The 18721-nt window shown below is 34.3% G+C and overlaps 1 protein-coding gene across 1 annotated transcript in view; it reads right to left on the bottom strand.

Annotated features, from left to right (window-relative positions):
- LOC148953543 (uncharacterized) overlaps positions 1–18721 on the bottom strand; it is a 174957-nt gene that overhangs the window by 33152 nt on the left and 123084 nt on the right. The window contains exon 3 of the mRNA XM_089087733.1: positions 12516–12644. Coding sequence (XP_088943859.1) covers positions 12516–12644 — 129 coding nt within the window. The remainder of the gene's footprint in view (positions 1–12515; positions 12645–18721) is intronic.

Below are 18721 nucleotides of genomic sequence, written 5' to 3'. Positions count from 1 at the left end.
CGACTTAAGGCGATACAGTACCTTAAAAATCACTATGCAAGCTTGAAAATTCTGCTCATTTTGATCGAGAAACAATTAAAACAATTTCATTTATTTATCGATGCTGATTTGTAGTAGTTTTATACTTGGTAAATTATTTGACTTTATTTTTGCTCATTTTTGGTTTAATGGAGTTCTTAACTTTTCTTTTAAAAACTTGTTTTGTGGAAAAAGTTTTTAAAATTAATTTCTGTTTGTTTTTATTGACATAGTCTTTTCAGGAAAAATAGAAATAATACTTTAAATCTTTTCGTGTTTTTAAGAATTTATATTTTGTCCTGCTATTTGTATACTGGAGAAAAACACCCTTTAAAAAATTTGGACGCAAATAGTAGTGTTTAATTTTGTTTCATACCTCCTCTAGTTGACCTGAAATGGAAAACTTGATACCATTCGCAAAAAAATCTGTTAACTTTTTTTGATAGCTTGGATACACTTGCACTATTTTGATTTGGTTAAATTTTAAGAGCATAAGTAGCCCCGAAACATAATACCCTCAGTGGTTCTTGGGATACTGCTGAGATGCCTTATTTGGAATTAGCATTAACACAGTGCATTTCGATTTATCTTATGGCAACATTTAGTTTTTAAACATAAAGGCAACTGGGAGGGTGGTCGTGGGCTTAGTTTCTCTCCAATCACTTTCGACTATTAAATAGGGCATCAGCCCTTTTTATTTTTAATCGAATAAGCCCTTTCCGAAGTTCCTGCGACAACTCCTTCGATTCAAAGTGCCCTTGCCTAAACAACAACACAAACAAAAAAATAATACATTATACCCACAACGATCTTTAGTATAAAAATGTCAAGCCTTCCAATTTTCAATTGAATGAGCCCTTTTGGAGTTTTTACGACAACACTTTGTATAAACACCTTATATGCCCCCGAGGCATAAATTACAACGCTTACCCTAAGGGCTGTGAGGGTGGTTGTCATACTATAAGACCTAATTTCCAGAAATTTCAACTACGTTAAACAAAATGGCTATCTCAGAATTTTGATTGGATGGCTATCTCAGACTTTTGATGGTTTTTGAATTGTTGTAATCCCTCGACAAAATAGAGAATCATCATTTGTAATAATTGCAAATTTTAGTTTTTTGAGCCTTCCTACTGACATTATATAACTGGTTGCGTTTAAAAAGGTTTTCTTTTTTAAGGTTTTTGAATTGTTGTAATCCCTTGTTAAAACATATACAAATATTTTTGCAATTACCAGTTTTTTGCTCTTTAATTTAATTTCACACTACAGTTTTTCAAATATATTTGATTATTGAAGCTAGTCCGATTTCTAACAACGATATGTACTAAGCTTGAAACTTTTTTTTTTTGAGGTTTTTAAATTGTTGTAATCCCTTGTCAAAATATAACCATCATTTGTAATAGTTGCAAATATTTGTTTTTTGGCCTTTCTACTGACATTATATAACTGGCTGCGTTCAAACCTGTAAGCTTAATCACGTAGCGAATGAATTTTATCTAACAAAAAACACACTAATCAAAAATTTTTAGGTAGGCCTATTTTTCTTTTTTGAATTAAAACATTAAAATTATTGCATAGGCACCGTAAATAATTTTGCAGTTTACATAATAGCTTCAGAAATTCTGAACTAAACTTAAAAAATTTGTCGACTTTTTTTCATGTCTTAAAAAGACATTGCTTATATTTATAAGAAAAGAAATTCGGTATTGATATTTTTAACTAACAATGATTTCTACTAAGCTTCAAATTTTTGGTTTTCTTGTTTAAGTTTTTGAATGGTTGTAATCCCTTGTTAAAGTAAATACCAATATTCTTGTAATTACCAGTTTTTTTTCTCTTTACGCAATTTAATGTATTTTCATACTAAGGTCTATCTATATACAAATAATTTTGCAATTACCAGTTTTTTTGCTCTTTACGCAACTTAATGTATATTCATGCTGTGTGTTTTCAAAGATTTAAAGTCACTTATTGCGTCAAATATGGTTATTAATAGACAATCGGTGTTAGAAATCGGAGTTCAAAAATCAAATATCTTTGAAAAGATGCAGTATGAAAAGACATCAAAAATGCATTTTTTTTTGTATAAGGTGATTTGTTTTAAAATGTTTTCTTTTAATTAAAAACAGCACTAAAACTTTTAATTTCCGTTTGAATGAGCCCTCTCTTGACATTCGACCACTGGGTCGATACGATCACCCCTAAGGAAAAAAAAAAAAAAAATAAACACGCATCTGTGATCTTTGTTCTTGCAAAAAAGCTTCACATTTTTTTGTAAATAGGAGCTTGAAACTTCTACAGTAACGTTCTGTGATTTTCAGGTGGTGTGATTTTTCATTAAAATTCTATGGCTTTTAAGGGGGTATTTTCCCTTTTTTTGAAACTTGGGAAAATTTTCTCAGGCTCGTAACTTTTGATGGGAAAGACTAAATTTGATGTAAGACTAAAAAACTAAAATTGTATAATTAAAATCAGCATAAAAATTCGATTCTTTTTTATGTATCTATTGGTATAAGAAATTCCGTTTTGTAGAGTTTCGGTTACTATTGAGACGAGTCGCTCTTACTATACAGTTCGTTACCACAAACTGTTTGATATTTGATTGTTAAAGAAAGTCCAATTTCTAACAACGATTTCAACTAAGCTTCAAACTTTTGTGTTTTATTTTTTAAGGTTTTTGAATTGCTGTAATCCCTTGTCAAAATAGAGAATCATTATTTGTAATAATTGCAAATTTTCGGCCTTCCTACTGGCATTAAATATCTGATTAAGTTCAAACCTGCAAGCTTAATCACATAGTGCATTAATTTTATCAAACAATAAAACAAACTAATTTTATAATTTTCAGGTATTTTTCTAGCTTGAATTAAAATATTAAAATTATTGCTCAGGCACCACAAATATTTATGTAGCTTACTTAATAACTTTAGCAATTCTGAACTAAACTTATAAAAAATTTCAACTTTTTTTCATGTCTTAACAAGATATTAATTATACTTATAACAAAAAAATTCAGTAATGAGGTTTTTCTAACAACGATTTTTACTAAGATTTAACATTTGGTTTTATTTTATACAGTTTTTGAATTGTTGTGATCCCTTGTTCAAATATATACAAATATTTTTGCAGTTGTATGTTTTTTGCTCTTTACGCAATTTAATGTCTTTTTATACTGCACTATTCAAAAATATCTGATTAAAAACCCTTATATGCCCCCCAGGGCATAACTTAAAACCTTAGACCTGAGGGTTCTGGGGGGACTGTCATCTTCGAAAACCCAATTGCCAGAATTTTCATCTACGTTGAACAAAATGGCTATCTCGAAATTTTGATTGGATGTGTTTGGGGAAATGGTGAGCTTCAGAGGGGGATAGCTGCCCTCCAGTCACTTTTGACTATTAATAAGGGTACTAGCCCTTTCAATTTCCAATCGAATCAACCCTTTTTGAAGTCTTTACGAAAACACTTTCTATAAAAAGTTTATATGCCCCCAGGGCATAACTTACATTCCTTGCCCTGAGGGGTTTTGGGAGTTTATCATTCTCAAAATCATCATTTCCAGAAATTTCAACTAGGTTGAACAAAATGGCTATCTCAAAATTTTAATTGAATGTTTTCGAGAAATGGTGGGTTTGAGAGGGGGGTTAGTTGTTCTCCATTCCTTTTCAACTATGAAAAAGGGCACTAGCCCTTTCAATTTCCAATCAAATGAGCCCTTTTTGAAGTTTCTACGACAAAAATTTCTATAAAAACCTTATATGTCCCAAGGGAATAACTTACAACCCTTGCCCTGAGGGCTCCGAGGGGGTTGTCATCATAAAAAACCTAATTTCTAGAACTTTTTACTACGTAGAACAAACTGAATATCTCAAAATTTTGATTGGATGTGTTTGGAGAAATGGTGGGTGTGAGAGGGGGGTTAGTTGCCCTCCAATCAATTTCAACTGTTAAAAAATTCACAAGCCCTTTCAATTTCCAATCGAATGAGCCCCCTTTGATGTTTTACGACAACACTTTCTATAAAAACCTCATATGCCCCCAGGGCATAACTTACAACCCTTGCCCTGAGGGCTGTAGGGGGTTGTCATCCTAAAAGACAGAATTTCCAGAACTTTTAACCACGTAGAATAAAATGGTTATCTCTAAATTTTGATTGTATATGTTTGGGAAAATGGTGGGCGTGAGAAGGGGGTTAGTTGCCCTATTAAAAAGGCCACTAGCCATTTCAATTTCAAAATAGAATGAGCCTTTTTGAAGTTTCTACGATAACGCTTTTCATAAGAACCTTATATACCCCCAGGGCATAACTTACAAACCTTGACCTGAGGGCTGTGGGGGGGGGGGGTGTTGTCATCCTTAAAGACCTTTTTTACAAAAATTTCAACTACGTTGAACAAAATGGCTATATAAAATTGTGATTGTATGTGTTTGGGGTAAAGTGGGCGTGAGAGAGGGGCTAGTTGCCCTCCAATAACTTTAAACTATTAAAAAAGGCACTAGCCCTTTGAATTTTCAATCGAATACACCATTTTTCAAGTTTCTACAATAAAGCTTTCAATAAAAATCTTATATACCCCCAGGGTATAACTTATAACCCTTGTCATGAGGGCTTTGAAGGGGTTATTATCCCCAAAGACCTAATTTCCCGAACTTTCAACTACAATGAACAAAATGGCTATCTCATAATTTTGATTGGATGTGTTTGGATAAATGGTGGGCGTGGAAGGGGTGAGAGTTGCCTTCCAATCACTTTTGACTATTAAAAAGGACACTAGCCACTTCATTTTCGAATCGAATGAGCCCCTTTTGAAGTTTCTACAACAACACTTTCTATGAAAAGCTTATATGCCTCCAGGGTATAACTTATAAGCCTTTCCTTGAGGTGTGTGTGGGGGGGGGGGGTGTCATCCTCAAAGACCTATTTTTCAGAACTTTCAACTATGTTGAAGAAAATGGCTATCTCAAAATTTTGATTTGGATGTGTTTAGGGATAAGTTGGGCATGACAGGTGGTTAGTTACCCTTCAATCACTTTCGACTATTAAAAGCGCAGTAGCCCTCTGAATTTCCAATTGAATGAGCCTTTTTTGAAGTTTCTACAACAACACTTTCTATAAAAATATTATATGCCCCCAGGGCATGGGAGTAGGCAGCATCTTGTGTAGAGGGGGAGAGCCGCTTCTGTGACGGAGGGGGGAGGGATATTACTAGTACTTACCGAGGTCCTTTGAATATAGGTCTTTAGAAACTAGTCATTCTATATTTCACTAAAACTTGGCCTTTAACATTTTCCATGTTCTACTTTTCTTGCAACAGTATAACATAAGAGACCCACTATCCTACTTCCAATTTTCAGAAAACATAAACACCACAAAAGCGATTTGACACAAATAACATTATGGTTAGATAACAGCTTCTTCTAAGAATTCAATTCAAAAGTTTACAGTTGGGCAAAATTCAATATCAAAATTGTAATAGGGGAGACCGGCCCACGTTTAGCCAAAGCAAACAGTAAAAAACCTATGGGGCTTCTGGTGGATTATAAAAGCTCTGACAGATGGCAGTGTAGTTTTTTAAAATGTCTGACCTCAATTAATACTTTTACCAAAAACATCAGATTGGATCAGGTTTTATGGTGATTAACTCTGGAATTTTGTTCAATTTTGTCTGAAAGCCTACGCCTAATTACGAATACTAGAAAACTCGCCTTGTAAACTCACATTGTATTCTCTTTTTATTTGCCTGTTTTTGGCAGCTTTCGAGACGTGCCATCTTCACCAGTTTGCTGTTAGTATTTTTTCATCCTGTGGGATAGTGAATTCCCATGTTCGGCCACAATACCCAAGGTAAATTCGGCATGCCGTACCAAGTTGTCCAAAAGTGGGCTATGCTTGTAAAAGCAGTGTAAACAGCATATTTAAAGGTTGAAGGCAAGCTTAAAACCCAAAACTGTGTTATTTCTGGCGTTGTTTAATCCATTCAGAACAGTAGGTGAGCTGAAGTTCAATTTTTTCCTGTTAAATTTTATTAAAGATAAAATGATTAAAAGTAAAACAGAAGAGATATGAAAGAAAGGTGGCTGTGATCCAGAAGAAAATAAAATAGCAGTTTCTTCTGTCTAATTCTACAAGAAGTCAGTTGGATTCTTTGGAAGTACCATGGGTGTCCCTAGAGGAACGCTGCAAGACTACATTAAAAAAAATTTTGAGAAGCTGAATATCCCTCTAAAAAGTCTGGACCTGAATTTCTTAACATCCTGTTACAACACATGATAAATATTTACAGAGGGACCAGAAAAAAGACTAAAAACTTACTTGAAAACGATAGCTGATATGCTTTCGACTGTATTCCCCTAGAAGCGTGTAAATTTGCATACACTTATGCCATCATTAAGAGCATAAAAGTACCGGATAACGGAACTGCAAAGGCAGTGGAGACAGTGGAGGAATTACAGGTAAAGATTGGTACCGTGGTCTTATGGATTGCCTTAAAACTCTATCAGTCAGAACGCCAAAAAGTACAAGCCTATGACAGACAACTGCTTTCAACAGTCACAGTGTAGGAGCTTTCTTTAACAGCCTGGATTGAGGCCTATATAAACACATGTTCACATAAAAGTACCGGATAACGGAACTGCAAAGGCAGTCGAGACAGTGGAGGAATTACAGGTAAAGTTTGGTACCGTGGTTTTATGGATTCTCTTAAAACTCTATCGGTAAGAACGCAAAAAATTCAAGCCTATGACGGACAACTACTTTCAATTGTCACAGTGTAGGAGCTTTCTTTAACAGCCTGGATTGAGGCCTATATAAACACATGTTTAGACCACAAGACATTTTAAATTTTGACGAATCAGGTTTGAAAAAATCCACAGCCCTGGTAAAATCATTGCACAGTGAGGCCAGAAGTAAGTAGGGAAGGTCACGTCAGCAGAAAGAAGTCAGTTGAACACGATTTTTGCTGGGGTTAATGTGTTGGGAACACAGTCGCTCCTCTAATTATGTCCCCACAAAAACAGTATCCGGAAATTTTACTCAGGGGAGCTTTACCAGGAATCATCACGATCAGCTCAGAAAATACTTCTGGCTGGATGACTGCCTCTCATTCTTTGCTTTACTTGCAGCATTTTATCAATCAAGTCAAACCCAAAATATCAAAAGGAAAACAATATGAAAAACTCAGAAGTGCTCACTGACACCCCCATGAAAGAATGCATTACTGCTAGGATAAAAGCTGTATCTGCCAAAAAGCCCTAGTCCTGGAACGGAAGAAAGTCAGACAAGTGAAAAGACTAAAAAGCAAAAGGCATGTCTCTTGCAACAAGAGTTACAATTAGAGTGACAATTCTGACGTCGATGATCCTGTCTACAACAACTCTTCAGAACTCAGCATAGACATTGAAGACAATCCCCCTGCCAGCAACTTCTAATTTGACACTGAGAAAGGCAAGGCTGGTGATTACATTCTGATTGAGCTGAAGAGCAAGAAAGGGAATTCTGTTCACAATATTATCATTATCAAAAAGTAGCAACTGAAGAACTTAAGGTTCACTTTTGGAAAGAGACTTTGCGCTAACTGACGAGATGGATAGTGTCTTAAAGACAGAAGTTGAAATAAAACTGCCACCACTGAAAGGTAGAACACCGAGATTAGCGGAGCGGCGAACTTTTGGTGTTGATTAGTCAATGTATTATTTGAAATTAATAGTCGTTAGTTTTTTTTTAAACCTTAATGAAATTCATTTTGCAGTTTTTTAGGCTGATCATTTTCATTCTTAATTTTATAGCCGAAAAAAAGCTTTAATGCTCCCCTGTTCACTTTTATTTTGTCCGGTGGCCAAGCGTAAGCCAGAGACGACCGAGCCAGTGCCAGGGTGGCCCAAGCTTGGCTTTCTTGACCACTTGGATAGAGAGGCATCCAGGTGGAAAAATGATGTAGTATTTCTAATTGTCTTTTTCAAGGATGGTATTAAATGAGTTACTTTTGCTTTGGTATGCTCAGCAGACTCTTATCGCTTGAATCAATTCATAGAGAATTAAACAAGTCAAAATCTGCCGATCGTGGGCCAATCTCCTATCTATATATCGGACCGAAAATCAATATTGAAGATCGAAACGTATATATTGATATCACAAAGGATATTTGGAAATTTCTGTTTATTTCCAGCTTTTTTAAACATCTACCAGGTAACATCCAACAAAAAATTCCAACATACGAAAAGATCTCGCTAATATCTATCGTAAATTTGAAGTTCCAGGGGTGGGGCATCTGCCCCCCCCCCCACCTGACCCCCTTCCCTAAGCCCATGCCCCACGGCATAACTTGAAACCATTGTTCTGAGGGTTGTGGGGGAGTTTCTACTAAAAAACATAATTTCTATATAAAAATCAACTATGCTGAACAAAATAACTATCTCAAAAGTTTGATTGGATGTATTTGGGGAAATGGTGGGCGTGAAAGGGGTGTTAGTTGCCTTTCAATCACTTTTAACTATTAAAAAGGGCACTAACCTCTCCAAGTTCCAATCGAATGATCCCTTTTCAAAGTTTCTACGATAATTCCTTCGATACAGAGTGCCTCGGTATGAAAAAAAAAATATTGTTCCAACATCGTTCTTTTACTTAGGCAGCTCCATTGCGCTGCCTATGATTAAGGCTCTTAAGGGAAATTTTCAGACTTCAGACCTATCTAGATCGTTTTTTGTGCAAGAATATTTCAAGATCATTGTACGCGTTTACACCCCCGGCGATTACACCTCCCCCTGAAAATATCCCCCGCAGAAAATGAACCCCTCCCCACCCCCGCGCAAAATATCCCCGGAAAATCCCCCCTGTGGAAAGTACCCCCGAACAATATCCCCATCCCGGAAAATATTCCCCCGGAAAATACCCCCCCCAGGAAATACCCCCTGAAAAATATCCCCCACGGAAAATACCCCCCCCCTCCGTGGAAAATAAGGCTTTCCATGTTTGAGTGTTTTATTTTAATATTGTTTTTTTTTATTTTCTGTAGGGAGAAGGAATTTTGGTACGGCGGCGCAAACAATGTTGACCACAAACACCAATGTTTTCATCAGTGTTTCTCACATCACAGCTTAAATTTACAATTTTACTTTCTCTACTCATTGACAATACACTTTCATAGGATACTCCACCTAGTAGCTACTGGTAGCAACCAAACTGTCATATTCTTGTAAAAGTCTCTTACCTCTCTTCACACTTCCTTTTGTATTTTTTTTATAACAGCCATTTAATCTTCAATAAGATCCCTCTCTGCTTTAAATTAAAAAAAAAATAATTAACTTTTTGGCATCAATGCTTTTTGACATGAAGATTTCAAGATATTATCATTTAAATATAATACCTTCCTAGCCCCCCTCCCTCTGGATACCACCTTGATAGAATACCGTCTCTACTTTAAATTAAAAAAAATTAAATTTTTGGAATCCCTGCTTTCAATAAAAAAAATTCAAGGTACTATCACTTAAATATAATACCTCCCTAACCCCCGCCCTCTGGATACCCCCTTGATAGAATACCGTCTCTGCTTTAAATAAAAAAAAAATAAAAATTATTGGCGTCCTTGTTTTCAAAAAAATAGAGGTATTATCATTTAAATATGATAGCTCCCTACCCCCCCCCCCTCTGGACACAACCATGATAGGATACTGCCTCTGCTTTAAATTAAAACAAAATATAATCAACTTTTTGGCATCCCTGCTTTCAATAAAAAAAATCTCGATATCATAATTTAAATGTAATACCTCCCTACCCTCCCCCCTCTCTGGATATCACCTTGATAGGATACCGTCTCAGCTTTATATTAAAAATAATTTACTTAATAATTAACTAGATCACTATATGGTTAAAAGAAACGTGCGAAATAACGTTTAACAGCTTAGTGTTCCTTGAAACAAAACTTGAGGGTATGAGTAAAAGGGTACAGTGACAAGAACACAAATGTCGAAATTATTCAGATATATCTCAAATTATTGGAAAACCGAGTCATAGATTCGCCGTGACATTCAATAAGATCCAAAGAATCTAATTAAAAGGGAGCACACACAAAAGACAAATTAGGCCAGTAGCCTATGAGAAATTGCAAAATACCCAAGACAATAAACAAGTCCCAATGGGGGGCCTTGGGTCTATAAAAATATTTCAATGATGTCCCAGGGAATTTGATATCATTTTCTTCCGATTCCACTTTAAATAAAAAAAAATTATCCTTTTACCATCCCTGCTGTCAATTAAACAAAAATGAGATATTATCATTTAAAAATGATAGCCTCCTATTCCCCTATATAGGCAATAATTTACGATTTTTGTATGAATCATATTTTTGGGGTAACTTCCGTTTCAGTCTTTAATTCCCCAACCTTGTACATAGCTTAGTCTATAGCTATATTTTTTCTCAATAGAAAGTTGTTTTTTTTTTTGTTTTTTTTTGGGAGGGGGGGAAATTTTTTCAGAAAAAAGATTGTATTTTCTTTAATCTATCAGGCGTTCAACAATTGTGTATTAAACATTAAGAAAATCTTATCTAAAAACAGCAAAAGAAAAAAAATTCTGCAAACTTACGATTCAGCTACAGAAACAATATGTCGACAATCAATTTCAAAATCCAACTGAAGTTGTATAGTAGTGAATGTGTTCTATTCAACTTAAAAGTAAATTTCTTGACTACAAATGATGTAAGGAATAGCAATTGGAAAACTGCACTCGAAAGTATTTAATCTTATTTCATAAAGACGATACTTGTTTTGTCAACATATGGAGACTGTGTGTATTCCAATTGCATCTGTCTGGTTTTTATGCAAAGTAACAAAACAGACGAAAATTAACGAACAAGAGAGTAGTGAAAAATTATGGTATGTAAAGTAATATTTGGCAGGGAAAGTCACTGGTGATAAATCACTAGGGGTGGCACCGTGATTGCGTGATTTTCGGGGAACAAAATTTTTTTTCAGGGTGACGCATATATTTTCGGGTAAATACCCTAAAATTCGGGGATAGTGGAAGCCCTCCCTGATTTCTAATCAGGAAAATCGAAATACTAAGCCACACGAGAAAGAAAAACTCCGACTTTGCAGTTGATGCACTAAAGAATTGCTGCAAAATTAATTCAAAGTCAGCCAAACGCCACCGCTGGCAAAGCAACGTTTGGCCGCTCTACCGGCGCTGAGCGCTGGCTATATATATATATATATATATATATATATATATATATATATATATATATATATATATATATATATATATATATATATATATATAGGAGAGGGCAGATTGGAATGGAAATTAAAAGTTCTAGTGCCCCTTTTAAGTGACGAAAAATATTGGAAGGCAGCCAGCCCCCTCCCACACTCCTTTTCCCCCAAAGTCATCCGATTCAAATATTGAGATTACAATTTTATTCAGCATAGTTTAAAGGTTTCAGAACTACGCCTCTAGGGATGACAAAACCCTCCACAGCCCTTGGAGAAAGAGCTGTTTGGTTTTCAATTTACCCATTATTTACATATAGTATTTTTTATTGGGAAGTTTAGAGACATTTTTTAGATGAGGAAAAGATATTTTCTACGGGGGTTGATTTTTCAAGGTGCTGGGGGAAGTTTTTGGGTGTGATCTTCCAGGAGAAATCTTACACCACAGGATATTTCCAGAATTCCTGTACGAAATTCTTTTTATTTCTCATACTTTCCCTTTGGCGATTCAATTTTGCATTTGGAGATGTTCCGGGAAAATTTTCCAAAGCAAAATTTTAGCTGGATTAGAATTGTCTGGAGTATTATTCTGGGGTGGATTTTCTACGGGAGAAATTATCCATGAAGAATTTTTTCGAGGAGAAATTTCTCCATCGGGGAAGTTTCCGTGGGGAAAACTTTCCACTGGAGGGTGGAGGGAATTTCTGGGAAAACTTTCACACAGGGGGGATTTCCAGCATGATTTGGAAAAAGATTAGAACAAAATAATGAAAAACAAATCCTTTTCAAATGAAAGTAGGCTAAGAAGAATTTTCCCTGCCTATTTGTGCGTAGGAAATTTTCCGAGGGAAATATTCTGTGAGGATGGACCTTTCTGGAGGGGGGATTTTACACAGGAGGAACTTTCCATGGAGTAATTTCTCGTGGGGGGGGGGGGTCCTCGGAGAAGGGAGGCTAATTTTTCGGTATTATTTGAAAAACAGTCAGATATAGAACAAAAAGAGCTGACTTTTTTCTGCACTTCCTTCGGAACGATTCCTGAAACAGAAGTTCATTTAGAATAAAAGGCTCTTTTAAGTTACTAAAAAACTTTTGCCTGAAGAGCGAGGCATTGAGGAGGGGCCCTTACTTTCAGTTAAAACACTTGTATTTCTTATTTAATTAAAAAAATTACGTCCTGGGTAGTAAGATCGGAGTTTTCAGATTTTTTTATAATTGTATTTTTGTCAAAAGATGTAAGGTCTTAGCAGAATGATTAGCTAAACAATATTCCTGTTATAAGCACTTACTCAGAGATTCCTGTAAATCCTGGATAAATGACTCCAAATCTGATTCTTCATCTGCTTCCTTTCCTTCATTTATTGCTGGGACATTAGGAACATCTTTGGGAATATTGAGAGCATCTTGTGCTTCAGAAGCTAGAAAAACAAAATAATCCATATATTTAATTTACAAATATGTGTAACTCCACAGAAAAATCCTTTATTAGTATATATTATTGTACCAACTCATAAGATAGGGCTTCAGACTTTCAAATAACAGTTCAATTAATATAAATCCTTTAATTAGACAGGGAAAAAAAATGACAAAATCTCTGGATATTTCGACCACATACACAGGGATGGTCATCAGCAGATAACTAAAACTTTAAGTTTATATGCTTATAAAAATCATCAGGAGATAATTAAAAGAAAGATAACTCAGATGTTGGGGAACTCACAATGGGTTATGCTAAGCCGAGGCCAACATTTAGTGAATAACTAGAGAAATAGTTTAGAGAGGTCGTCATATACTCATTTAAAATATATTATGGGCTGACTCCTCGTAGCATTAAAGGTAACATTAAAGTAACCTCATAATGCTACATAGTTACTCCTCGTAACCTGGTAACATTAAAGTAACCTCATAATGCTACATAGTTACTCCTCGTAACCTGGTAACATTAAAGTAACCTCATAATGCTACATAGTTACTCCTCGTAACCTGGTAACATTAAAGTACTAGCCTATGAGCTAGCTATAACCACTTTGAAAGTATCAGTCCCCGTCATCTGGATTAAACACAAATCAGTCATACGAGAATGGTTCAGTGGGCATTTGAATGTAATATTTTATAGTACATGGAGAAACTAATTGCCACAAGGTATTTAACGCATTTAATATACATTTAGCGTTTAATATACTATAAGGAATCTGATTCTATTTAAATAAACAAAATTGAAAAGTAAAATTCTCTTTTATGATAAATAAAATTGAATAAGCAAAATTAGAATAGTGTAATTTGTATTTTCATTTCAATGGTTTAATAACTAGAAAAGAGAATATTTGTAATATAATTCGCTTTCACTGAAGCGCCAATGACGCAGTAGGATTTAGATTTATACAGTTAGGGAGGGAGGCATTAGCTAAATTCTTGTTTGTAGTGAATCTAAATTTGTCGTGAACGGTAATATTTGATATATAATGATATCAGCTGCTGAAAAGTCCATCATTTCTAAATTAAATTCAATTAGTCGTGAACGGTTTTGCGAAGAAATAAGATTAAACTAAATATTTAATACATATTGCCTCTCACTCACTCACTTTGAATATCTGTTTTAGCCTTTTCTACAATTATCCATGTTTTGATCCAGGCCCGCAACTACTTGATTTTAATTCAAAATACTTGATTTTAATTAAAATCAAGTAGTTGCGGGCATACATCAAGCCGTGGCTTATTGTAGAAAAAGACAGATAGTCCAAGTAGTATTGGACGATATTCAATATCGATATTGATATATTGATATATCGGAACAAATATCGATATTGAATATCAAAACAAAAATATCTATATCGAAAACTATATTTGAAAATTTTTGACTATTTTCAGCTTTTGTTTTATTTACCAGTAAACGTCTTACAGAAGAGATCCAACATAGAAAATTGTTTCGGAAATGGCCGAGAAGAACAATAGCGATGTATTTAATCAATTGACTCATACATGCTGATACACAGCATACGTACCTGTATGCATTAAATAAAAAAAACAAGTTTTTTAAACTGAAAGTAAGGAGCGACATTAAAACTTAAAACGAACAGAAATTATTCCATATATGAAAGGGGCTGTCCCCTCCTCAACGCCTCGCTCTTTACGCTAAAGTTTTTTATTGTTTTACAAAATAAAGTTATGAGACAGAGTCAAACTTTAGCGTAAAGAGCGAGGCGTTGAGGAGGCGACAACCCCTTTCATATACGGAATAATTTCTGTTCGGTTTAAGTTTTAATGTCGCTCCTTACTTTCAGTTTAAAAAACTTGTTTGTTTTTATTTAATTTCTGATCGTTTTTTAGTTAATGCAGCTTTTATTTTGGCTAACCGTCATTGAATAGGTAAACAAAATTTGCATAAAAATTTTACATTTCTTTTGTTAAATGGATGTCTTTACAAATTAACTTACGTAACTAATTTCTATATTCGTATATTTTTCTTCTGGCAAAAAATACAAAGTTGCAGATTTTTGCAGATATGAGCTTGAAACCTATGTAATAGGGTTTTCTGATACGCTGAATCTGACGGTGGGATTTTCATTAAAATTCTTTCACATGTAGGGGATGTTTCCCCCCTCTTTAAAAAATCGAGTAAATTTTCTCAGGCTCGTAGCCTTTGATGAGTAATACTAAATTTAATAAAATTTATATATTTAGAATCAGCATTATAAACACATTCTTTTGATACATTTATTGACATTAAAATTCCGTTTTTAAAAGTTTCGATTACTATTGAGCCGTATCGCTTGTTTTTTTATTGTTTTTTTTATTACGTATATGTTATTACGTATATGAGGGGGTTCTCCCCTTAGTCAATACCACGCTCCTTACGTTACAAGTTAAAAAAAAATTTGATTCACAAACCCCTGAATCACAAAGTCCGTTTAATTAGAATAGATAGCTCTTTTGAAAGCACTAACAAAAACTATAGCGTAAAGAGCGAGGTATTGACTTGGGGTAGAGCCTCCTCACATACGTTATAATTTCTGTTCGTTTTAAGTTCTAATGTTCCTTCTTACTTTCAGTTGAAAAAACTTGTTTTTTTTATATTTAATTTCTGATCGTTTTTTAAATAATGTTTGGAAATCCGGCGCCCCCTTCATAGAAATGTCCCTTACCCCAAAGAAACATCCTCCACGGAAAGATACTCCAGAGTAACCCCCTCCTCTAGCCCCCCCCCTCCAGAAAAAAATCCTTACTGAAAATGTCTGTATACTTCCCAATAACCAATAAATAATGCTGCCAAGTCCGGCGCCCCCTTCATCGCAATTTCCCTTCCCCCATGAAAACTTCCTTCACGGAAAGATCCTCCAACATAACCCCCGACCCACCCTTCCCTCCCACTACCAGAAAAAAAACCTCCTGAAAACTTCTGTATACTTCCCAATAACCAATACTATATGTTAACATTGGGTAAAGTTTATAACTTTTAGCCCTCCCCCTGGGGACTTCGGGGGATTAAGTCATCCTAAAAGACATATTTATTATATTTTCGACGATGCTGAACAAAATGGCTATCTCAAAATTTTGATTGGGTGACTTTGGGAAAAAAATAAGTGTGGGAGGGGGCCTAGTTGCCCTTCAATTTTTTGGTGACTTCAAAATGGCACTAGAACTTCAAGTCCCCATTCGAACAATCCCTTCCACAATATTCTAGGACCACTGGGTTGATACAATCATCTCTGGAGAAAAAAAAAATAAAATAAACACGCATCTGTAATCTTTCTTCTGGCAAAAAATACAAAATTCCACATTTTTGTAGATAGGAGCTTGAAACTTCTACCGTGGGATTCTCTGGTACGCTGAATATGATGGTGTAATTTTCATTAAGATTCTATATTTTTTGGTGGTCTTTCCCCCTTTTTTTGAAAATCAGCCAAATTTTCTCAGGCGCGTAACTTTTGATGGGTAGCACTAAACTTGATGAAAGTTATATATTTGAAATCAGCATTGAAATCTGATTCTTTTGATGTATCTATTGGTATCAAAAACCCGTTTTCTAGAGTTTCGGTTACCATTGAGCCGGGTCACTCCTTACTTACAGTTCGTTACCACGAACTGTTTGATAAGTTGGCGTAACTTGTTCTCAGCTTCAAAATACGTTTAGTAAGGGTGGACTCTCAAATGTTGATGGGGACCTCCAAAGGACTTTGCTGTATAAAATGCCTTCTAGGCTTATAGGCCTTGGTCAGATCAAACCCGTCATCATTGCCACATATCTGAGTTTCATGAAAATGTATATTTTCACTGACGAACTTCCCCAAGTTAAGAATACAATAGCGAAATATATAGATTTGGCCTTTCTGGCTGATAAAATTGTATTAATAGATGCAAGTGCCGTGACAGTCCCTGTGATTCAGCCACGACAGAATTAAGCTAGTTTTTGGGGAGTATATGGCGAAGTTTCAGTAGTCAATGCAATGCATGCTTTGCCAGCAGCCAAATCTATAAAGGCTCTGCATATTTTCAGTAGGGAGTCTTTAGTTCCACGGAAAACTGATCCATTCAAGCCACGGATGTCTTGTAATATGAGTCCCAGAAAATTATGTACGACGTGATCAATTCCAAAGCTGATGAGTTAATCAAACAGTTGGGGGGGGGGGGGTTAACGACCTGTAAGTAAGGAACGACTCGGACCAATAGTAACCGAAACTCTAAAAAATGGAATTTTGATAACAATATAAGTAGTGTGCTATCAATTGATCGTATACGTACACTGTATATTCCGAACAGAACACCACCGTATATTACGACCATGCATATCTTTACAAGAGAAGGAATATGACATACTTTACAGAGAGGCGTTAGAATTCTGTCAATTGACAGATTGCAGATTATTGACAGATTGAGTCAGTGTCACGGCTTCTTAACCCTTTCATCTATGAATTCTTAATTGTTATCATTTTCAAATATTTGTATGAGTATAATTGACACAGTGAATCCATTAAGAGTTAAATGAATAAATCTTTTACTTGGGTTGGATGAAATCGATTTTTTATTTTTATAGGAAATCATTTTTTATAGGAAATTTTCTAAATTAAGTGAATTTAACGCAGTAATTTTAAATGTATAAGTGTGATCGCTATAATACACAAGTACCATGTGAGGAATGCAGCTAATATAAGAAATGGTTTAGTATTGGAGTATGTATAAAGTTGAAACTAATAGAGTCGTAGTCGCCGAGAAAAGAATTTTAATATATCAATCCAGAAAGATCTATCCTTAGAAATCAAGTAGTGAGCGAGTTATGAATTTGACAACGCCCATAGTGAGTATGCTATTTGAGCTATTACAGATTCTTCTTGCCAAACGTCGTATAAATTTTAAGCAATGAAACGGCAGCCATTCGTCATCCGTGCCCCAAACTCAAATGGCACCAATACCTTCTCACCCAACCTTTTGGCCCTCTCCCCCCATTTTCTTATACTTTTTTTGAAGTTAGATTTTTTTAACTTTTTTTAACTTTTTTTTACATAGAAATTATTTTTAAATTTTTCTACATGTCTTAAAATTACATGAAATAAACTTAAAATCTAATAAATTCACATTTAATATTTTCAAAATACGAAATTAGAATAATATAAATATATTAGTTGTGATAATTACTATTAGAAAAATAATGTTTGTAGTATCACTTTTTTTGGACTTGGAATATTTTGGACTTCGAAATTTTTTCATTTTTTTTCTATCATGTCAACATAAAATATACTTAAAACAAAACAAAATTCCTTTGTGACATTTTCGAAATACGAAATGAAGATGACATAGATAAGTTAATCGTAATTTTTAATATTAGAAAAATAATGTTCATAGTAACACTTTTTCCTTTATTTATACAGGTATTTCTTAGCATCAAATGGATTTTACAACATTTCACAGAATCAAAAAACTATTCAAATGTTTCAGAATCAATGCTTTTGCAGTTTGCATGCAACTAAAATCTTCCATTATCAATTAATACGGGCATTTTCTTAGCATCAAAAGGATTTTACATATTTCACAGAATCAAGAAACTATTCAAATTGTTTCAGAATCTTTGCTTTTGCAGTGTGCATGTAACTAAAATCTTACATTATCAATTAATGCAAGTATTTTTTTCGCATCAAGAGGATTTTACAACATTTCACAGAATCAAGAAACTAATCAAATGTTTCCTAATCTATGCTTTTGAAGTTTGCATGTAACTAAAATCTTCCATTATCAATTAATACAGGTATTTTGTAGCATCAAAAAGATTTTACAACATTTCGCAGAATGAAGAAACTGTTTCAGAATATATATATATATATATATATATATATATATATATATATATATATATATATATATATATATATATATATATATATATATATATATATATATATATATATATATATATATATATATATATATATATATATATATATATATATATATATATATATATATATATATATATATGTTTAAGAGGTAATTACTTGGCAAAAAA

Source organism: Artemia sp. Qi Xiang Cuo, chromosome 4 (genome assembly GCF_049724085.1).
Source record: "Artemia sp. Qi Xiang Cuo chromosome 4, ASM4972408v1, whole genome shotgun sequence".
NCBI classification, from domain to species: domain Eukaryota; kingdom Metazoa; phylum Arthropoda; class Branchiopoda; order Anostraca; family Artemiidae; genus Artemia; species Artemia sp. Qi Xiang Cuo.
Note: the sequence above shows the minus strand (reverse complement) of the source record. Positions and strands in the feature narration are given on the sequence as shown.